At 51.5% G+C, this 23,090-nt stretch overlaps 1 protein-coding gene across 1 annotated transcript; it reads right to left on the reverse strand.

The window, feature by feature from the left end:
- Positions 1-423: 423 nt before the first annotated feature.
- Positions 424-21,895, reverse strand: Cetp (cholesteryl ester transfer protein). The gene is made up of 16 exons (XM_052728316.1): positions 21,766-21,895; positions 20,825-20,939; positions 17,325-17,459; positions 17,151-17,221; positions 16,856-16,943; positions 16,198-16,267; positions 15,961-16,021; positions 14,051-14,142; positions 12,712-12,891; positions 12,006-12,056; positions 8,402-8,569; positions 3,982-4,049; positions 3,352-3,385; positions 2,883-2,952; positions 1,192-1,277; positions 424-682 (listed from the first exon to the last, which is right to left on the reverse strand). The coding sequence occupies exons 1-16, from the start codon at positions 21,881-21,883 to the stop codon at positions 608-610; spliced, it is 1,482 nt and encodes a 493-aa protein (XP_052584276.1). The 5' UTR covers positions 21,884-21,895; the 3' UTR covers positions 424-607.
- Positions 21,896-23,090: the final 1,195 nt, after the last annotated feature.

Consider the following 23,090-nt stretch of genomic DNA (forward strand, 5'->3'; position numbering starts at 1 on the left):
GCAGCACCCCAGGATATCACTGTAACAAGTCTGTCACTGTGGTATTCTGCTCAGCCTCTGAACTACTCACACTCCCCACCAGTTGCCTTTTCTACTCTGTATCCAGATTAGAGTATGTGCCTTGCTCCTGAGGAAATGCATGGGTGTGTTCTGTGTGTCTTGGCCACTTGGTGTCCCTCAGGCTTCCAGTCTGAATCAAGGCCCTTGGGTGGTGCACATATGCTATGTGAGCTAGGAAAGAAGTTGCTAGAGGTTGGGGGTGATGTCCACAGATTCCATAGCAGATGGCCCTGGAGGGTCGTAAGTAGGGGTGCCTACCAGAGGGGCATTGTTACAGATTGATTCAGCACATGGGCATGGTGGGTAAGACGTGTCCTTCCCATGCTCTGTCCCCTTGTTCCCCTTCCTAAGAAGGACATTCCCAGATCCTGACAGAACATTTAATGGCAGCAGGACTTAAAAATTGGGAAGGCAGGGAGCACTCCATCTCCTTGCCCCCACTCTGAGCCACACACAAGAGATGCCAGCATTCGGATGGTCCTGTTCCATTGTGAGTTGGATGCATGCCTTTGGTCCCAGCCCCACTGGCCTCGTTTCTTAAAGCCTCCTAGCTCAGGCTCTGCAGGAAGTCCACCAGCAGGTGCTCTGGGAAGCCGAAGTCCATCTGCAGCATCAGGAAGCCCTGCAGGAGACAGGGGCAGGCTATGATGGCTCCTGGGCCGCCAGGAGAGAGCTGCCTTCTAGTAGCTACCGATCACTCCAAGGTGGCTACCCAGTTGACACAGTCTAGAGTCGTCTGAGAGAAACCTCAGCCAGGAATGACCTAGATCAGATTAGCATGTAGACATGTCTGGGTGGGGGTGGGAGGCTGTCTTGACTGTTAATTAATGTAAGTTGGCCCAGCACAGTGTGGGCAGCACCATTTCCTGGGTGGATTGTCCTGGGCTATATAAGACAGTTATCTAAGTAAGCATGAGCCTGAGTGACCCAGCAAGCGGCATTCCTCCACAGTTTCTGTCTCAAGTTCCCCGCCCTGACTCCTACAGTAATAGACTATGACCTGAAAGCTGAAATGAACCTCTCCTCCTTTGAGTTTCTTTTGGCCGGAGTGTTTCATCACAGCACAGAAACCAAACACGAACAGCCGTCTGACTGCCCAAGAGATGGGGCTAGGGACAATTTCATACTCACATCACGAGTGATGATCTCGGGGTTGATGATGTCGAAAAGGTCCAGGCCTTTGCTGTTCATGAGGGTTGTCAGTGCCACCTCCAGCCCTAGGCAGGGGAGGGAGCCAAGTCAGCTCATTTTTAGGGAGCAGGGCCAAGCCCCAGGCCCTGGTTGGAGCACCTGGACAGCCCCAGAGGGAAATGTTGGAACTGATGGCGTTAGGTGAGCCTCTCTTAGCCTGCTGCTGCGGCTCTCACTCCCTAGTGGTCACGCCCCACACCCGGAGCTTCTCAGTGCTCTTTGTGGTCACACAGAAAATCTCCCTATCCATCTACTTCACCATCTGTGGTATTCATTTGTTTAGTTTTTATAGTACCAGTGTTTGAACCTGGAGTCTCACAATACTAGTTTCTCTCTCTCTCTCTCTCTCTCTCTCTCTCTCTCTCTCTCTCTCTCTCTCTCTCTCTCTCTCTCTCCCTCTCCCTCTCCCTCTCCCTCTCCCTCTCCCTCTCTCCTAGGTCTCGCTAAGTTGCCCAGGCAATGCCTAAACTGCACTTGCTCCATAACTCAGACAAGGGTTCGCTCTTGCGATCCTCCTGCCTCCAGCCTCCCAAATAGATGTCTTTTTTTTAAAATTTTATTTATTTACCTTATGTATGAGTGCTTTGTCTGCATGTACACCTTTATGCCAGAAGAGAATATTAGATCTCCTTAGAGATGGTTGTGAGCCACCATGTGGTTGCTGGGAATTGAACTCAGGACCTCTGGAAGAGCAGTCAGTGCTCTTAACCACTGAGCCATCTCTCCAGCCCCCCAAATAGATGTCTTTATAGGCTGGCACCAGCAGACCCAGTTTCCTTATAGCTTTAGCATCATCATATTGATGGGGGAAACTGAGGCTGAGTGAGACCAAGACACACAGTCAGTTTCTCTTCTTTCTGTGTCTTACCAAAGCCATGTAGATAAGCAGGTATTCAAAATGAAGGTGCAGCCAACTAAATATCCCTATGTGGAAGGGAACACAGTTCCTCACAGGCTCTCTTTAGAGTGTCCTCTGCACACCCCTGTGTGACATGCTACCAGTGGAGTGGCTACATATGGACAGAGATCCTACAATGTCAAGGTTCACAGGGAATCTGGAGATCAGTAAATCTGATGCTCTCGTTTTGTAGGAAGTTTTGGAAACTGAGGCTTGTCCTAGGCTCCCACTGAGTGGCTGCCTCCAGCTGTCAGGATTTTTTCTGACATATCCAGTTGCCATTGGGAGACCTGTGTCCTTATTTTTATTTTGTTATTTTATTTTTTTAGACATGGTCTCTCTACATATTCCTGGTTGTCCTGAAACTCATTTTGCAGACCAGGCTGACCTTGAACCCATAGAGATCTACCTGCTTCTGCCTTCCAAGCACTGAGAATAAAGGTGTGCACCACCATACCTGGCTGAGACCTGGGTTCCTAAAGGGGGTTTAGACAGCAGTGAGGTGGCAGATCCAATGCTCTCAGTGTGAGCCAGAATCAGGGGTCTGTGTACCTGATCACCGTTGTTACACATTGCCAGCTGGGAAGAGACTGGGGACACCCAGCTAGCCGGCTTGAGCACCAGAGCTACTTCAGGCTCTGCTTGGGAGGGGGCCTCTGCCATGAACAATCTGGAGGTGGGGACAAGGTAAAGCCAGACACCCACCCCGTCCTTTCCCGGGGCCCACACTTACGGGACATGACCTCAGGGATGCCTACTGTGGTGATCAGCAACTGCAGGAAGCGCTGGATGGACTCGGAGCTCTGTCAAGCAGAGGCCCATGGTGAGTGCTCTTCAGATCACAGAAGTGACCCATGAGGCAGACGGCCACAAAGCTTTGACAAGCACTCATCATTCACACACCATAAGAATGTGAATCTGAACCCAGACCCTCTGCTCCTTCCCAGAGGTCCCTTCTAGGCTAGGGTTGTTGTCCCATTCCACAGGAGGGAAAGTGGTGTCCAGGGAGAGGCTACCCATCCATTATTCCCCTGCCTTCTCATTTGAGTTTACCCTGATCCCATTTCTGCAAAAACAATGTTTCATCTGTCAGAGAGCAGAAGAAAAGTTATATAAGAGACCCAGGAGGGTCCTATTGCCCCGTTTCTTTTACAGCCTCTGCCTGCTTTTCCCCAGAACTTAGCTCTTCTAAGACTACCTACCTCAGCCGTGTTGGAGGTAGTCTTTGGTTTAATCCTGAAATAAGATCGGAGAAGAAAAAGGGAGTTAGAATGGCTCCATCTTAGCCGAACATGCTGCCATATACCCGTAACCTAGTCCTCTTGAGGCTCAGGCAAAAAGATCACAAGTTCCTGGCTAGCTTGGAGTATACCGTGAGATCCTGTCTCAGAAAAGCAATGGCTTGAAGCATAACTCCTCAGTAGAACACTTGCCTAGCAAATGAAAGGCCCTCGGCTTCACCCTCAGCACCCAACCACATACACAAAGAAAAGGGGGAGGTGGGCGTGGAAATCTAGCCCTGCTTTGGGCTCCAACCCACAACATCCTCCTTTCTCAGAGCTCTTCTCTTATGCCCAAGGCCTCCACCCTCCAGAACCTTCTCTCTATATTTGCCTTTGCACAGGTCAGGCCAGGTTCACTCTCCATGCTGATCCCTCTTCCTCCCAGTGCCGACACTAAGGAGGGCTCTTCTCTCCCTGCAGATATTCCCAAGTTCTCAAAAGAACTGGCCACAGACCCCCCCCACCCAGGTCCCAGCACCGTGCTTGACCCTACAGGCCAAAGACCTTTTCGAGTCCACCCACCCTCTTCCCCCAAACCATAAGACATACTGGAGATCCACCATGCTTAAGAAGAGCTTTTTCTTGGAATAGGAGGCCTGGATGGTAGCGACAATATCCTGGGGAGAGAAGCCAGATGCTGTGAGCGGAGCCCTCCTGGAAGCAGAGCTCTCCTCTCTGCCCTCTGCACTGAACAGAGAGGCGTAAGGAACAGTGGGTCTGGGGAATTCTAGGAGCAGGCTGACCTACTGGTCTTCTGAAAATGAATGGAAGGTTGGAGACACAGTTAGTGATAGAGTGCTTTACTAGCATGCCCCAGGTTCCATCCTCAGCACTACAAATGGAAATAAAAACCAAATGTGAGTCACAAAACAACAACAACAAAACAACCCACATTAATTTGCAGGCTAAAAATCCAGTAATGGTATTCAGCTAGCAGGAAAAGACTTCTAAGAAAAGAATCAAAAGGAACTATGTTAGAGAATTAAGTGACAGCAAGATGACAATATGCAACATCTTGCATCAAATGCATCCTATGAAGCAATTGTGTTAAAAAGAAAGGAAGGAAGAAAAGCTGGGGGTGCTGGGGAGAGGGCTCAGTCGGCAAAGTGCCTGGCGTGCAAACATGAGGGGCAGGGGTTGGTCCTTAGCACCCACATTAACAGCAGGGCCTGGAGCCCGGCGGGGGTGGCACATGCCTTTAATCCCAGCCCTTGGGAGGCAGAGCTAAGAGAATCTGGGGCTAGCTATTTTTGTGAGCTCTAGATCCAGTGAGAGACCCTGTCTCAGAAAATAAGATATAAACCAGGTGTGGTGGCACACACTTTTAACCCCAGTGCTCAGGAGGCAGAGGCAGGCGGATCTCTGAGTTCTAGACCAGCCAGGGCTACAGAGTGTGACTCTTTTCTCAAAAAACAAAAACAAACCACTCAAAGAAAAGAAAGGAGGGAAGGAAAGAAGGAAGGAAGGAAAGGGTACAGAGCAGTAGAGAAAATACCGGATGTCAACCTCTAGCACCGAGGTACACACACATGTGTGCAACCAGGAGCACATACATATGAGTATACCACATACACACAGATGAAGCGAGGTGGGGGGATGATAGGGCTGGAGTAGTTCTGTGATGGGGCACCTGCCGAGGACACACAGGTCCCGAGTTCCACAGCAGAGGCGGGGGTGGGGAGGGATTGAAAAGACAAAACTGAAGAATGTTCCCAGCACCTGCAGCTTTGGACTTAGGACCCTGGTCCTGTCCACATACTCAACTGCTTCTTCCTGGTGGGTCTGAAATGACCAATGACCAGGACTTGGGCAAATCGCTTTCATCCTCCACCTCCAAAGCAAATCCACCCTTCAGGAGAGCCAAGACGTCCTCTGCTGGTAACTGGACATGTTTGCATTTCCACACTCAGATCCAGGATCCTGGAGAGTGGCATCTCCAGGACTGTTCCCATGGTCAGAAGCACCAGGAACGAGGAGTGTGTTGGGAATGCACGTTCCTGGGCCCTGACTAATGGTTATGAGTCAGACACTCTGGAGATGGGCCCAGAAATCTGTGCCCTGCTAGCCTCCCTGGGTCATGCTCAAAACATGTCAAACTGGGAGACCCAGGTACCAAATGGCCTTCAAATAACCTTGATGTTGAGTCAAAGTTACCTAAGCACCTTTATTGGGCATACTTTTCAATTTTATAGCTCCAGGCAAAATTTTAAAAGCATAGTCTTTTGCTTGGAGGGCCAGTTACTCTTTCTCTGCCCACTAGGCTATATGCTTCATGAGGTCAAGATTCACATGGCCTGGGCCATGGTAGGATCTCATGATGTTGAAAAGAAAAGAATTTATGTATAGGGAACACAGAAGTTGACTCAACGACAAATGTGAGCTGAGGTCCTGAAAAAATGTCCCCTTGCTCCAAGCCCCCAGAGCCACCTCTATCCAGGAAGGGGTAAGCCCACTATTTCTCTAGGGCTACTCCCACCAGAACTCATTTTAATGTCCCCTCAATCTAGCCAGCATACAGTGCCAGCCATGTAGTCTCCTCCCACCCCACCCAATAACCTTCTTTGCCTCAACTTCCTCCTTTGCCCTCTGAGCCTACGAACACAGTCTCAGCCTACCTCCAGCCTCATCTGCAACTCTCATTCACCCCAAACACCCACCCTGGGATGTCTCACACCACCAAGACACCAGCCTGTAGTTCCTGAGGCTCTAACTAGCTCAATTTTCTGGAAGCTTTCCCATCCAACATACTGGTTAACAGCAGTTCATGAAGGCCGCTAATGTCCTTAACCAAGTTCATAAACAAGAGGGGCGTCCAGGAGTAGAGAGGGAGAAAGGGACTGGGGAGTCGCTGGAGGAGGATAAAGAGTGACATCTGGGGACGGGGGGGCTTGATAGGTGCCTCCCATGCTCTGACCAAAGGTCGTGGCTTGGCCGAACTTCAGTCACATTCCCAAACATCCTCTTAGAACCATGGCATACCCTCAGTATCAGGCCACCCTCCTATCTGACCAGGGGTCCTGCTCCTATGAGGGTGATACCCTGGCCACTGTCAGCAAGAATCCTGTTAGGTCAGTTCCATCACACTCTTCCCTGACTCCCTGCCCTTACCCTTGGCTGTCAATTCCCACTTGGCCAAGCCTTATTTGGAGTTGAGCCTAGTACCCATGTCTACTACCCGCTTCCTTAAAGATACACTGTAGTGGCCCCTGTCCTTGTGGACACTGGCCTCTTCCAGCATTAACAAATGTCATTGAATAATTTTTTTTCTTGAATGACTACTCTGAACTTCTCGGGTTCTTAAAGACACAAAAAGGTTAAACAAAGAGATCAAGACAAAAACCTAAGAACTTTTCAAATGTCTGAAGGCCATATGCTCTGTAGACTGGCTCTTGCTTGGCACAAAAGGAGATCATTGGGGGGAAATGGATAAGGTTCAGATGAAGTCTAGAGCTAGCCACTAAGGGCTCAGCCATGGTGATCTCTTCGTCATGACGAACAGAGCCCATTTATGGGAAGGTTAACATTGTACAAGCAGGACTGCGGCTGTGGAACACTTTGTCCTAGCTTGGCAACTTTTGTTCAAATCTGAAGTTATTAGAAAAAAATAAGGAGTCTGGGCTGGCAAGATGGAGCAGTGTGTAAACACATCTCTTACCAAGCCTGACACCTGAGTTCAGTCCTTGGGATCCACACGGTGAAAGGAGAGACCCAGCTCCTGACTCCAGATATAGAGTGTGCACTCGTGCGTATGTATATGTGTGTGTGTGCGTGTGTGTGTGTGTGTGTGTATGTGTGTGTGCACACACGTGCACATGTGCCTAAGTTCACCAAATGTTCAACGTTTCATTACGTTTTTATTTACTTGGTGTGTGTCCATCCATGTGCACACCGTGGTAAGTGTATACAGGTCAGAAAGCAACTTCCGGGAGTTGATTTTCCTCCTTCTACCACGTGGGTGTCAGGAATTGAACTTGGTCATCTCTCTGGCCTAATTAAAATATTCTGAAGAAATTGAAATGTGAAACTAAGGAGTTGGTTTGTTGTTTTTAAGGGACTTGTCTGAAGGAGACCTATCCACGCTCCTTGTGAAGTGGGGTGCGACCCTGGGCACTGGGTCTGTCGGTCACTGTGCTTCCTTCAAATGTCAGCATTTCTGTGATAGACTTCACTGCTTTTGCCTTTAGGATTTGGAGGGGGGGTTATTTGGGGTATGGATTTTTTTCAGACAGGGTTCCCTGTGTAGCCCAGGATTACTTTTAACCCACAACCCTCCTGCCTAGCTTTCCAAAATTGAGATTGTAGGAGTAGATGTCATGCCTGCTCTCTTTAGAGCTTGAGGTACTAAAAAGCATTGAGGAGATCTTGAAGAGCCTTGGAAACCAGACTGGCCCTTGGCTCCTTCATTATAACTGTCCTAGCATCTAAGCTCATGTTTCTGAGTTGATGAAACCTAGCCCCTCAGAGGGGGCTTGGTACCCAGTCCTGGCCTTGCTTCATGTGACTATGACACAGGAGAAATGCCAGTGTGTACTTGATCCTGGGTGCCACCCCAGACCCTACATGGGACTCTCAGCGACAAGTCCAGCACACACACACACACACACACACATACACACACACACACACACACACACACACACACACACACACACACACACACACACACTATGCTTGTTTCCTAAAACTCACAACATGGGGAAACTGGAAATCCATATGGTCCTAGAGGATGTGGACAGAGGCAGATGGTGACAGTGTTTTAAACCTAAATGACAAATTTCTGTGTGCCAACGCTCCACGTAGGAGGACATTAGTAAAGCTGAGGCATCTTGTCGACACCTCCTGGCTCACATCCCACAATTGTGAGGAACAGGAGCCATGGGTAGGAAACAATGGATCCCCGCAGACAGGGCGAAAAGAATGGATAGATGTTGACGACCACCAGTGCTCCAAACCCCGGCACCCATCTCACCTCTTTGAAAGTGTGAGCCGCAGAATCCTGTCCATCCTTATGTGGGAAGAGAAAGTCCACCACGACAGGAGAACTGACCACCACACCCTTGTTCTGGCAGGAGATTGTGGGCCTCCTCGGGCAGTGGACAGTGACTCGGCCTGGGCTGCTGAGGAAGCCACGGAACAGCTGTGGAGAGACAGGGATCCCGTGGTTGGAACAGGGGCCATCAGAAGGGCTGTGGCCACTGCCCTCAGAGACTGGAGGGATCAGATTGACTGGAGTTCTGGGTAGGTAAAAACAGCTTGGGGCAGTGGCTCAGGCTCTGGGCTATTCCTCAGCACTAACTAACAGTGCCGCAGCAAGATGTTAGGACTCGGGCTGGAGAGACGGCCCAGCAGTTAGGAGTGCTGGCTGCTCTTCAGGAGGACCCTGACTTGATTCCTAGCGCCCACATGGTGGCTCACAACAGTCTGTAATTCCATTCCAGGGGATCTGACACCCTCTTCTGAACTCCATGGGTACCAGGCACACATATGGTGCACATACAGACATTCAGACAAAATATTCATATACATAAAATTAAGTAAACAAACAAAAAATTTAAAAATAAGTTAAGACTCTTGCCCCCCTCGGGCCCTGAGTTTTGTCATCTGTACAGGGGAGAACAGAAACTCTTGTTTCCCTGCCCATCCCCAGGGGCGTGGGAGGGCCGCAGTCACTTAGGTTTGTGGCCTCACTTTCCTGGTCTGTGAAATGGGGGTGACAGCAGTGAGGAATACGTGAGAACACCCTCACACAGAGCTGAGAGCTGGTCCTACTGGGGACCCAGTAGGGGTGATGAAAAGAATAGTTTTGTTGTTGTTCTTAAAGCTGGACATGGTGGCGCATGCTTTTAATCCCAGCACTCAAGAGGCAGAGGCAGGTGAATCTCTGAGTTTGAGGCCAGCCTGGGCTACAGAGCAAGTTCCAGGACAGCCAGGGCTACACAGGGAACCCCTGTCTTGAAAACACACACACACACACACACACACACACACACACACACACACACACACGAGAGAGAGAGAGAGAGAGAGAGAGAGAGAGAGAGAGAGAGAGACAGAGAGAGAGACAGAGACAGAGAGAGAGAGAGAGACAGAGAGAGAGTTGACAGCCTGCTGATGCGTCTCAATCTATGGAGACCTTACTAACTTGAGCTCTGACCAGGAGCTGGATTCAGCAGAAAGCCAAACACACGTGGTCTGCCAGCAAGGCCCAACACTGGTTAGAGAATCCCCAAACCAAGTGTACAATCGCAAGCAAAGAGTGTGTGAAAGGAGAGAGGGACCAGGCCGGGGTACAAGTCTGTGACTTAGAGCAGGAGGTAGGAGAGGCCACCCTGTAGATGGAAAAGAATCAGATGCGAAGCGGGGTGGGGAGCACTCTGGTGGACAGAAGAGCTAGCAGAGGCCCTGTGGGTGGAGCTTAGCCCACACAAGGAAGGAAGTCGAGCAGGTCAGCTGGGCAGAGCTACAGGACCTGCAGCCTGTGGGACTGGGCCAGCAGCTTGTTCTAAATGCACCACTCAGCCAGTGAGCGCCCCAAATAAAAGCTTTACTTAACATATAGCTGAGCTCAAAGTAAAGGGACGATCCTAGGTTCTGGAGACAGGCTTTGTGGGGCGCCAGCTGAGACGTGAAACTGTACGCAGCGAAGCCCTGAGACACCAGAGAGGATGTGGCACTGGGGTAGGGGCATGTCTCTGGGTTTTGATGCCCTCAGAAATCGGCGAGATGTACAGCTCGGAGTAAGACATTTCCTGTCTGTGGAAAGAACACTGAAAAGTACCCTCACCAAAGGAAGCCACAGGGAGGGTCAGGCAGGGTGGATGGTGTAGATTAAAGGCCCAGGCATGGTGGTGAACACTTGCAATCCCAGCTGTAGCAAGATAAAAGTCGGAGAGCAGCCTGGGCTACATGTAGAATTTGAGGCTAGAGTGAGCCATGCATACGGTGAAGCCCTGTCTCCAAACAGCAGCAGCAACACAAAAAAGTAACCCAAGCAAAGAGCAAAGAGTGAACACCGGGACTGAAGGATACATTTGTAACTGAGTCTGGCAAGGTGCAGGACTTCCTGAGCAGAACATTTAACACAAAAATACACCTCATCATGATTTTTTTTTCCTCTCAATCTACAGAACCAAGTCGTGTCTGATCTGTATTTAGCTTACTTTGTTCCTCAAGGAGATGTATGTACGCTTTGTTTTGCACATGGGACTGAGTTAATTATCAGCAGAATAGTTTTCATCAAATTGTGCCATGCTTCAATATGCAAAAAATAAACCCTCAGGGTCGGACTCCAGAAGTTTGAAGCAGCGCCAACTACTGAGTTGTGTTGAACATCTCTCTGCAGCCTTTGAGGTCACAGAGACCCCCATAGTAGCTGGGCCTGGGATTGGGAATGGAAACGGGGAAGTGGACAGACTTTACAGTGGTGTGCACATCACTATGGCCCTCAGTGTGGGGATGAGGAGGACAAGTCGGAGGTGTGGATATCACGGTGGCCCTCAGTGTGGGGATGAGGAGGACAAGTCGGAGGTGTGGATATCACGGTGGCCCTCAGTGTGGGGATGAGGAGGACAAGTCGGAGGTGTGGATATCAGGATGACTGTCAGTGTGGGGATGAGGAGGACAAGTCGGAGGTGTGGATATCACGGTGGCCCTCAGTGTGGGGATGAGGAGGACAAGTCGGAGGTGTGGATATCACGGTGGCCCTCAGTGTGGGGATGAGGAGGGCAAGTCGGAGGTTTGCCTATGTTCTGAGTTGCATCTCTGGAAGGAGGAAGCAGTCTAGGCTGGGAAGGGAAGGCAGGAATTTCAGAAGGGAAGGGCCATCACTGCTAGGCCAGGAATACTCCCCCGCTTCTCCAAGGAGGAGCAGGCGGGGGTGAGTGGGGCCTGCAGCAGAGGGGAGCTCTGTCGGGGCCACTCTGGGAGAAGCAGGTGCATAGAGTTACTGAGTTTGTGGGAGAGCACCTGGAGAATTTAGGATGGTGTGAAAATTCACCAAGCAGCCACCACAGTGGGGGGAGGATGAGTCCATCAGGAGGCTGGAGGAGTTCACCCAGAAAGGGCAATGGTCTCTTCAAGACTAGGACCTCACCTTGAGAAACAGGCTTACAGACATCATCACCACTTAGCAGAGGAGAAGCTGTGACGTCCAGAAAGCCCATCTGAGGCTGGGTTCAGAGTCAACAGTGAGTAGTGACAGCCTGTTGTCTGGGCCCCCTGAGAGAGCCTGGGGCTAATCCTGGGGTTCCATCCCCCCAGACCCTATGGACTTGGTATGGAGCAGGGGTGTGGGGAAGAATCTTCAGAGTCATCATGGCTGCCTCAAAGGTAGCGCTGCCATTCACTAGGCTGCCCCGTGTGAGACTGGCACTCAGAACAGTGTCTGGCCCTCAGGCTTATACAAAGTTCCAAATGACATAATTGGCAGAAAACTTTAGCTCGGGCAACACCCAGGAGCTCGTCCTTGTTCATATACATGTCCCCACTGCTGAGACTGGCTGGGGACCGGAGAGCTCCTGAAGCAGGGGCAGGATCGAGGTGCATAAACTAAACTCCAGGTGACAAGAACTTACCTCCGGAATGATTTCCTGGTTAGGGTGGAAGTGCCAAGTCTCTAGAACTGCCTACAAGAGAAAGGGTGAGTGTGGGTGCGGTTACTCCTCAGAAAGACATGGCAGGCGTGGGTGCAATGTCGTGGACTGGACCCCTCCCTGAAACACAACCCCCAGAGAAGATCTGGGAAGGGTATAGTATAAGAAACCCTGACCTAGCTGGAGGCTTGGGACGCCCAGGCTGCGGGACCATGCAGTCTTCCCTCTAGGAGCCCAGTTTCCCCCATTAATTCACTGGAAAGTGTGGACTGCAAGCCGGCTAAGCGGCTGTGGAAGGTGCTGGCTGTGGGTCACCTCTTCTAATCTGAGCTGTCTAGGACAAGCTACCTAGTCTCTCAGGCTTCTTTGTATTCCTTATTTTTGGTTGAACGCTTTTGCATATTGAAAGTGGCAACACTACTCACCTATAGCCGGTGCGATAAAAATACATCAGCACCGATGTTAAAAGCAGGTAATCTGCATAATTACCATGTGCCAAAAATATCTGCAATTAATCTGCCTGTCTATTGTTTCATTGATCGGTGACTCTTACACACTACACGTAGTGGGCACCAATAACTGTTAGAATTTAATATTATGGCTGCAGCTTCAGTGGTTCATGGTTCCTTTGACTGACACCCAGACCATCACACACGTGATTGTCCCAGAAGCCCACCCTACCCCTTACCCTGAACTCTGCCTCTTCCAGGCTGAGCTGGAGGCGGCCATCCTGAAAGGCGACCTTGGCTAAGGAGTCGAGGACTTGCTCAGAGAACCAGAAGTAGAGCATTCGGGCGTCCCCCAGCAGCGAGGGCGAGAAGGCAGGGAGAGGGAGCACCTCGGAGATGTTCTTGTAGATGAAATGACCCTGGAAGAAACTGGTGTACTGGATGCCCTTCTCCTTAGCCCTGCTGGGCTCAGGAGCCAGCCTCAGGGAGAAGAGTGGAGCTTTGGAAAGCAAAGCATCTAGTTGAAGACAGATGGGGAAACTGAGGAACAGTCGCACTCAATTTCCTCCCAGCCAGACATCCATTCATTCAGTGAAAACAGCTAAATTGCCTAATACGCTCCGAGCACAGCGTGAGGCAAGCCAGGTGGGCTTGGTCACCACTTCCCAGGCTGACACTCCAGAGACGGCAATCAGAGCAGCTGGACCGTGGTTCTCCATGCTCCCACCCTGGCCACCAGCCCTGCACCTTCAGGGAGCTGACAGTCAATGGCCACTAGTCCCAGCCAACAGAGTGAGGAAGACAAGCCACTCTTAGTTCCTTTCCCACTGACAATGGCCACCTACATGTTTTAGAGGGTCTTCACTGGCATCCACACCCTCCTGAAGTATTCCTTTTGGTCACTTTCCTAGGGACAAGTCCCATCCATTGGAGAGATAATTGGTGGCTCTCTCTCTCTCTCTCTCTCTCTCTCTCTCTCTCTCTCTCTCTCTGAGTTCCGTAACACCAAGGTCTTAGCTGGACTCACAGTTTCATGGAATAACCTTCTCAGCTAGGTGACCATGTGATAGAGGCCAGGCCCGTGGGGTGTGAGAAGAGTGGGTGTGGCGTTCAGGTCACAGTAAGGTTGTGTTGTGCACACTAACACTGCATCGGCCAGATTCCCCAGGCCGTTCCCCAAGGAAGCTGAACTGCTGTGGGCTTCAAGCTGTTCTCTAGGGTCTCTTAGTTACAGTTGTTCAACCCATGTCTCAGGTGATAGGGGGTCCAGGACTTTCACCAGATCCTACGAGAGGGCGTGGCTACCCTGAGTGACTGCTGTTGAGGAGGGCAGAAGGGAAAGAAGCATTTGTAATGGAGTCAGTGCTGGACAGGGTGTGGGGTACCCCAGCACCTGCAGAGGGCATGAGCACATGAACTGAGGTCCTGCTTTCTGTTCACGTCATAAAATGCCTTACAGAGGTGTGGTGAGGGATTACTTGGCTTCCGTGGGATAAAAGTTAGGGGTGGGGAGTAGAGGGTAAGGGTCAAACCCAAGAGAACAGCAGGAAAAGTCCTGCTCCCTCCTAACACGCCTACCTTATGATGGGACTCAAGGTAGGTGGCCGTGATGACAGGTGATCGTGTCAAGGAAATGTCCACCTCGATGTCTCCATCTGAGAGGATGTTGGCTGTGGGGAAGCAAAGGTCAAATGGACCCTGTGGATGGGGCTGGCCCTGGTTGAGGGGTCCTTTGCTCCAAATGCTCCAGAAAGGATCTCCTGTCTGTGGAACAGGACTAAGGGTGGACACTGTTTTATTCTCTTTTCTCAGCTACTGTCTGTCTGGGCAGCTCCATGTTGAGGAAGATCTTGTGGAAGAAGGGTTCAGAGGGCCGGGCGGTGGTGGCGCACGCCTTTAATCCCAGCACTCGGGAGGCAGAGGCAGGTGGATCTCTGTGAGTTCGAGGCCAGCCTGGTCTCCAAAGCGAGTTCCAGGAAAGGCGCAAAGCTACACAGAGAAACCCTGTCTCGAAAAACCAAAAAAAAAACACCAAAAAAAAAAAAGAAGGGTTCAGAGTCCAAGTCCAGGCTGTAATCCCAGATCCAAACTGAGTGGCAACAGCAGATGATGACATGACCTGACCTCCTTAGGGATTCTTGTCCTCACCTCTGAGGACAACATCTGCTTCAGGGCTGTGTTCATTTAATTTGTTTGTGCAAAAGCATGAGAGAGTGAGCTCGCAACACTGTGAGCAAGTCTACTAATCTTTCTTCCCAATCTTCCCCCAGGTCCAACAGGGGGCTACATTCATCTCCCACAAAGGAGTAGACAGCAAATGCTTGCACCTCTGCAGCCCCTAAGGGCTCTGTAGCCACTAGTCCCACTAGTTGGTGTGGGCTCAGAGGTAGGTATGGGACCCAGCCCAGTTGGGTTCTGTGTCTGTATCCCACCTCCAGCCTATGGGCTCTCACTCCACTCCCTGATGGACAGGCCACCTCATGTTCCCCCAGAAGCACAAAGGTTCCTAATCCAGGTTTCCCCAGTGGTGGCGTGTTGGGGAAGGCAGCTGGCTGTCCCATACTGTGTGGCTACTCTGCATCCTGGACAGAAGGCTAGGATGCTGCCAGGGGTACCTGGGGCGGTGTGGAGGTCTCCCCTCCTAACTCATCCTGCAGAGGTCCCCAAGGCTCTTGCCCTGGAGCTTCACTGCTCTTCTTTGCCCTTCTTCAGGGAGCAAGGACTAGGCGGCCAGGTCCAGTGCTCAGCGGCTAAAGGACCAGTTGTTTAATCCTTCCTTCCACTTCTTGTTTGGGGTGTGGGAGTGTCCTGTCAGCTTATAAACCAGTCGTCATTAGTAAAACGGGGCTGGGAGGACTGCCTAGCTAGAAGCCACCTGTTGGGTGAGTGGTAGGTCAACCAACGGTGACTCTGTCCGTTAGTACCAGACAGGACAGGACTGCCCACTCCTCACAGCACCCAGTCCTCTCTCTGTGTTCCTCCCAGTGACACAAGGATGTCCTTACTGGACAACACAGTCCCGATGGTTCCTTCCACACAGTGCACAGGCTCCTGGGAGCTCCCCCTTAGCTCAAGGCCTGATGGGAAGTAGGGATGAGATTGCAGCCCCCCTCAGGGAGGTCTCCATCTCCTCATCCATCCATTTGCTGTTGAATATGTAGTTGCTGCTGGGCTTAGCGGCAGGAGAACGGGATGCTGAGAAATCTAGGTGTGAAAATAAGCACTGGCGATGGCCCAGTTACTGTCTTAACATTCTTTACATTTCCACCTGTTTTTCAGTCAATTTTCTTGCTACCCTGTGGGGTACGGTGCTGTTATCACCTCTATATTACCAACAGGGAAACTGAGGTTCAGGGGTTCAATGTCTAACCCAAGGTCAGCTTAAAAAGCTGCATCTCCAAGAGGAGATGACTCTCAGGTTAGTAAAAGCCACATAAGGGAGTGGCTGTCCCAATGGCACCCAATAAAACCATGAAGACAGAACTCACCAGCCCTTGTCTGGACAAAGTCAGCCATGATGTTGGAGATGACGTTGATTTCCTTGCAGACCTGGAGTAGACAGCTCAAGCTGTTTATCAGGCAGGCAAGGAGGCCAGATAAGAGGCAGGTGATGCCTCTGTCTAGATGTGTCTGAGTGGCTGCACTGGGAATGGGTACAGAGGAAGAAGAGACAGGGGACAACGAAGCCTGGTTCCCGGGCGTGACTCTGGTTTGGCTTCACCTACCTGTCCCTTCAGGACCAGCTTCAGGGTGAAGGAGATGATATTTGTGAACAGCTGCTTAATCCACCCAGGCCTGAAGGGACCAAGCATCACAGTGGGTCTCCACATAGTCGTGTGCACGCATTGAGTACCTACTGCATGCTAAGCAGCCTTCAGGGTTCCTCTGCCCTCAGAATCCTCCAAGAGCCCAGGAAGCAGACATTAGCATCCCCACCTCACAGCAGAGAGCACTGAACTCAGGAGGCCTGGAACCCATGTCAACCACATTGCTACCTTAGGCTTTCCCCAGAGGGCCCACTTCCTGTCACACTTTTATTTTCCATGCATGTGGACATGCTGGAGTCTGCATCCATGCATGAACCCACTTGCTGAAGGGCTGAGAGATGGCTCTCTGCAGTTCCCAGACTCCAGCTGCCCCCCTGCTATCCACATTTGTCATTGATTATGTTCCTGGAGCTTCTCTGAACCTTAGGATCCTCTCCGTGCAGTGAGATTAGAACACTCTTTGTCACATAGTGTATTCTCAGTAATGGAGCTGTTGTTGCTGTTACTGAATTTTAAGGGTTCACTAATGGGAAGGGGCTGGGAATGACCCCTCGGAGGAGGGAGCACACTAACAGGCCTGGGGTATAAGAAGGAGTTCTCAGAGATGGTGACTTACTCACGCTCCCCGTGGAGGTGCAGGAGCAGCTTATGGAAGGAGATGGAGCAGTCAGGGGCATCAGTCCGTACATTGCCAGAGTCACAGGCTGTAAGAGCCCAACACCCATCAGCGCAGCCTGGGCTACAAGGCAGCACCCATGGGCAGCCCAGGCCAGCCAGAAGCGTGGCCAGCTCTGGGCTTCCTGTCCTGCAAGCTTTCCCAGCTTGCCCCACCAGAGGCCTCAGAACACCCATGTACTTGGTCTTCCATCCCTGTAGCCTGGCCTCCCACCTTCCCAGAGGAGCCAACTTACTCAGCTGCGTATTAATCTGGAGGTCAATGGCCGACTCAATCTCAAAGTCCACAGACTGTTCAATGTTCAACCTGCAAAAAGCCAAGTCCCAACACCCTCACTAAACTGTCCCTGTGTTCCTTCATAGTCGCTGAGAGGCCAGCAGGTGGTTCAACAGGTAATGGGGATGCTCACCCCCAGGCGCCCTTGTAGCCATAGTTCAGGGTCCCCTTGAAGATCGCAGATGCGTTCTGAATGGAGACATCAACAGATTTGGCCTCCACCAGCTCAACCTGGCTGCTGGCAATGGACAGGTGGCTGATCTGGATGCTGTGAGGACACACGGTAGGTAGTAAGGAGGGCCACTACGGGCAGGGAGGGGCTATGGCTGCCTCTCCACATGCTCCAGAGGCCCCGCCCTGTCTGCCATCCTGGGGGTAAATGCACCCTGGAGTCACCCCCAGGAACCTGGGTCGCCCAGAAAGCACCTAAAGCTGTCTAAGGGGCTGGGGAGGGTATTAGACAGGACACCGACCCCCACCTGAAATGTTCACCTCCTAATCCACAGAGGGGACCATGCAGGTGTGGGGATAGGAAAGTGGGGGAGACCTAAGTCACCGGGTGGATGTAAGTTTATCACAAGCCCCACAGTTGGACTGTGGGAAGGGGAGGCAAGGGCAGACATGTGACCAGGGAAGATGGGCAAGGATGTAGGCTTGCAGGTCTCAGAGAGAGAGGGGTCAGAAGCCCGGGCTGGGGTGGCCTCTAGAAACTGACAAGGCAGGGTACCTCATGTCCCCTATGACCTCAGGAGGGTCCCTGACAGCACTTTAAATGTAGCCTAGTGACACCTGCCCTACACCTATAGATAATAAGCTTAAGGCCACCAGACTTACACTGTTTGTTATGATGGCAAATAGGGAATGAACACAGGAGCTTCCTGGATGTCACACTAGTGGAGTGGCTAGGGGGACCTACTCTTTGTGAGGGAACCTTGTGGCCCGCCTGCTGTCACAGGTGTGGAGTGTGCTCTGAGGGGAAGAACCTGCTGAGCATCTGTGTGTGTCTCCTGGCTTCATCCTGATAGCCACTCCAGGAAGTGGTCACTGCTGCTGCAGTACCGAGCTGAGGTAGATTGGCCCAGAGAATTTGGGTGGCTTCATGAGGCTTTTATGGAGCTGGAATTTCATCTTTGGCCTGCCCCACCTCAAAGCCTGTATCTTTATAAGTCTCTATGATCTCTATGATAGATGCTAGCAGTGAAAAGCCAAGTATTAAAGCTTGGCTTTTTGGTGCGCTCTCTCTCTCTCTCTCTCTCTCTCTCTCTCTCTCTCTCTCTCTCTCTCTCCCCTCCCCCTCTCTCGGTGTTCTCTCTGTCTGGGGTGTGTGTGTGTGATGGGGGGGCTGTGTGTCTCTGTGTGTGTTCCTGTGTATACAGGTGCATATGTACACATGGATGAATGTGGCACCAGAGGACAACCTCTGCTGCCATCTGCCTGTTTTTGTTGGTTGGTTTGAGACAGAGTCTCTCGCTGGTCAAGGACCGACCACCTAGGCTAGGCTGGCTGACCACTGGGCCTCAGGGATCTTCCTATCTTCATTACAGGTGTGTGCCACCACACCTGGTGTGTGTGGGTGTGGGGGTGTGTGTGTTCATGTGGGTGTATGCATATATGCATGTGTGCGCATGTGTGGAGGCCAGAGATCAATGTCAGGTGTCTTCTTTGGTCATTCTCAACATTGTTTAGAAGACAGGGTCTCTCTCTAAACCTGGAACTCAACGATTGTCTAGACTAGTTGGCCAATGAGCTCCAGGGATCTGCCTGACCCTCCTCCAGTGCTGCGGTTACAGGTTGTACTGGCTAGTTCTGTGGTTACAGGTTGTACTGGCTAGTTCTGTGGTTACAGGTTGTACTGGCTAGTTTTATGTTAACACATGCTAAAAAGTCATCAGAGAGGAGGGGGCCTCAGTTGAGAAAAATAAGATCGGACTGTATAGGACAGCCGAGGCTACACAAAGAAACCCTGTCTGGCAAAACAAAAACAAACAAACAAACAAAAATGTCAGGCTGTATGCAAGCCCATATGGCATTTTCATAATTAGTCATTGATGAGGGAGGCCCAGTCCATTGTGGGTGGGGCCACCCCTGGGCTGGTGGTCCCGGGTTCTGTAAGAAAGTAGAGTGAGCAAGTCATGAGGAGCAAGCCAGTAAGCAGCACCCTTCCATGGCCTCTGCATCAGCTCCTGCCTCCGTGTTCCTGTCCTGTTTGAGATCTTGTCCTGACTTTCTTCGATGATGGGCTGTGAAGCAGAAGTGTAGGCTAGATAGGCCCCTTCCTCTCCGAGCTGCTTTTGGCCATGGTGTTTCATCATAGCGATAGTAACCCTGACTAAGACGCAGGTACATGCCGCCATGCTCAGCTTTTGCATGAGTGCTGGCGATCTGAACTCAGGTCCTCTTGCATGTGTGGTAGGCTCTTTACAGACTGAGCCATCTCCCCAGACCTTTCTTTCCCATCACATTTTATTCTGCTCCTTTCGTAGACAATGGGGTAAAGAATCCCCATTGTACACAGTGATTTCCATCACAGCCAATCCCCGGTCCCTGGTTATCTAGCCATGGTAGTGTGGGCGACACTTACATTGAAATGAAATCTGTTCTTGGGCAATCTGGTCTGGACTGCTGCTAATGTGTTAAAGGTTCTCTCTCTCTCTCTCTCTCTCTCTCTCTCTCTCTCTCTCTCTCTCTCTCTTTCCAAAGTTTCTCTGTGTAGCCTTGACTGTCCTGGATCTCGCTTTGTAGACCAGGCTGGCTTGGAACTCACAGAGATCTGCCTGCCTCTGCCTCCTGAGTGCTGGGATTAAAGGCGTGCGCCACCACACCTGGTAAAGTCACGTCTCTGTTAACAATTCCCAGGACAGTTTCGCAGTGTCTGGCCTGTTGTGACATAGGACATGGATGTCATTATCCTCATTATACAGGAAGAAAAACTGACACTCAAGATCAAACAGCCCTGGCTGCCTCCTTGCCCCTCTCCACCAGTAACTGTCCTCAGGGAGGCATTCCAGCACCACCAGCGCCCCCTAGTGGCTCTAAAGAGGGACAGGTCACTCTCCTGGGTCTGTTTTAGGGGTCTGGGGAAGAGGATGTTGGTTTTAAAACAAAGATAAGGTCTAAGAACAGTTTCTTCCCTGGGTTTGGGGCCTGAGACACACAGAAAGTTGAGTCCCGGGAGCTGAACTTATGGCTGGGACGCGCCTGCTGCGCAGCGTGACCTCTAAACAGCCTAACCTGAGCACTCTCCTCTCTCTTATTTGTTAAGCTGGGCCCTCAGGGAGATGCAATAATGAAAACGTAAAACATAGCTTAAAAAGCATCAGGCCCACAGCCTGATCTTGGGCCTGACCACGATCCCAATCAAATCAGGAGAATCGTTTGGCCAAGAAATCTCAGCATACTGCCTCTCTTTGCCTCATCTTCCTAGCCCAGATGAAAGAGGTCCTCGAGGCCTGACTCCTACAGAGGCTGCTGTGGAGGCGAGCACAGGTCAGTCACTCTGGGGTCCCCTACACTTGGACAGATTGAAAGCAGGGGAAGGCACATCAGGTCGGGGCCTCGATCCCGCTGTTCCCCCTCCCTGGGGTCACAGTACGTCCCAAGTCCCTCCCCTCCAGCCCCAGCCCCACCACTCACTTGTGCAGACCATACTTGACTCGGCCAAGGAGCATCATGGACCTCTCACCCTTGATGTCTGGGTAGGAGGCTCTCTGGAAGGCTGTCTGGATGACCTTGCCTGTCTCCTGGTTCACTGGAAGGAGAGCTGAGTGGTGGGGGGCTGCACACTGGGCAAACCTCACCTTCCACCAGCAGAGTCTGGACCACTCACTGTCCAGCCTCTCTGGGATGAGCCCCCCACCAACAGGCCTCTGGGTGGGAGCGGGGTGGGGTAGTCCTCAGGAAACACAGAACCTCTTCCACAGACCCTGCTCATATTCTAGGCTATACTTCCCAACACTTAGGAACTTCATGATCCTAGTCAAAATGATATCCCCCAGCTCCAGCCGCACCCAGACCCCTGGCTCCCAGTACGAATAATATGGAATATTCTGTGTAGATAACACAACTTAACCTCCACATATCATCCTCAGGCTGAGTCACAGAGAAAGCAGGAGAGCTAAGGTCACACAGCAGTTGGTGACAGATGCCTGACTCTGGCCATAGGTTGGCTTCTATCACCAAGGACACATAATCCCTAGCTTTGTCCCTAACCTGATTCCCTCAGGTTACAGAGATTGTAACTACAGATTGACTCAGGGTCCTCTGCAAACCTGACTATTTGAAATCTAGCAGGCACCAACAACCTTGATCATGAATGTGTAGTCAGAGAAGAAAGGCTGCCTCTCACCTCACTATCACAGCTCATCTCTTTCTCTCTCTCTCTCTCTCTCTCTCTCTCTCTCTCTCTCTCTCTCTCTCTCTCTCTCCTCTTTCCTTCTCTCCCTCTCTTCCTCCCCCACCTCTCTCCACCCTTGCCCCCAAGCTGCCAGGGTGCAGCCCTGCTCCAATGCTGGCTTCTGACCACAGCAGACGTCCCTAGAGAAAGCCTCGCTGGACAGAGATAGGCAGGCACTTACACACCAGAAGGGCAGACTTGGTGATTCGGCACACAATGCCCGCCTCATACAAGGCGCTGGTGGAGCAGGCGCAGGTGCTTCCTAGCAGGGCCAGGCTCAGGAGCGTGACAGCTATCATGATGCTCCAGCAGCGGTGGCCAGTGGCCTGGCTGGACACCTACACTCCTATATATGTGTTTGCCCAGCCCCCACGAGGTTCCTCTAGCTCCAAGGGACCAACTCCTTCCTGCCCAGTCCCTCTGACCTCCTCTGGGGTCAGTGCTGGCCGTATGACCAGGGTGCCCCACCCTCCGCTCATCCGCCCTCAAGCACCCGCACCCTCCTGTTGTACACTTCCTTTAATTTATCCCCCCTCCATCCTTAAATAAGCGCGCCTAAACTTTATCTCTCGCTTGTCATAAATAAAGAAATCAAAATACAATGGTCTTTAAATAATGGCATCCAGCTCTTGCCGGATCCTGCTGCCCCACAGTGACCTAAGCTGGAGGCTTGCTGCTGCATGCCAAAGGGGCAGAGGCCTGTCTGGTAGGGACCTGAATCCCAATCTTTCCTTTGCTGTCTTCTGAAAGAACAAGAACCTCTGATAGTCTGACAGGAGCTTTCTGGAGCATTCAAACCATACCTCGGTACCATTACAGCACCTTCCACCTCCAGTCGCCTGTACAGCCTGCCCTTTGGGGTGCTCCTGTTAGAGATCACTGAGTTCAGTTGCTTACACCCTTATTGTCTTGAGGAAGAGAGGGAGGGGAGCTGGCCCAGAGAGGGAGGGGAGCTGGCACAGGTCACATGCAGTTGGTGGCAGCTTTGTCTAGACGTTCAGGTCCTGGGTCCACATCTTTAAGGGTTTTGAAAACCCCCATTACCTGTTCCTGAGGTGCTAGAGCACACCCTAGGCCCCCATGCTGGCCCCCGCTCAAGATCTCCTTGCTATTACTGTTCCTGGAATCAAATTTTTCTGGATTCTGAATCATTAGGGCTGTGAAGCTTTCATGTCCTTAGCTCCAGATGCCAGAGAAGGAACGAGAGAGAGCATCATCAGACCCAGGCTCACGCCAACTGTCCTGGAAGCCCCAAAGAGTCCCCACAAGGCAAAGAAGAAGTTCTGTGCCCAGTGGAACATAGCTTCAGAATGTCTACTCCAAGGGACAGGGAGCTAGGGGACCCAAGGTTCAGTGCCTGCCTGCCCACTTAAACTCGGCTCCACATGCTCTGGGATAGTAGCAGAGCCTGGCAGCTGCAGTGGGGGCTGGGAGTGCCCAGACCTCAGCTACTGCAGCGGTGGTTCCTATGGTCAGGGCCCACCCTGGTCTCCCTCCCTCCTTTGC

This window comes from Peromyscus californicus, unplaced genomic scaffold (assembly GCF_007827085.1).
Source record: "Peromyscus californicus insignis strain IS unplaced genomic scaffold, ASM782708v3 Scaffold_8__1_contigs__length_139910024, whole genome shotgun sequence".
Lineage (NCBI taxonomy): Eukaryota > Metazoa > Chordata > Mammalia > Rodentia > Cricetidae > Peromyscus > Peromyscus californicus.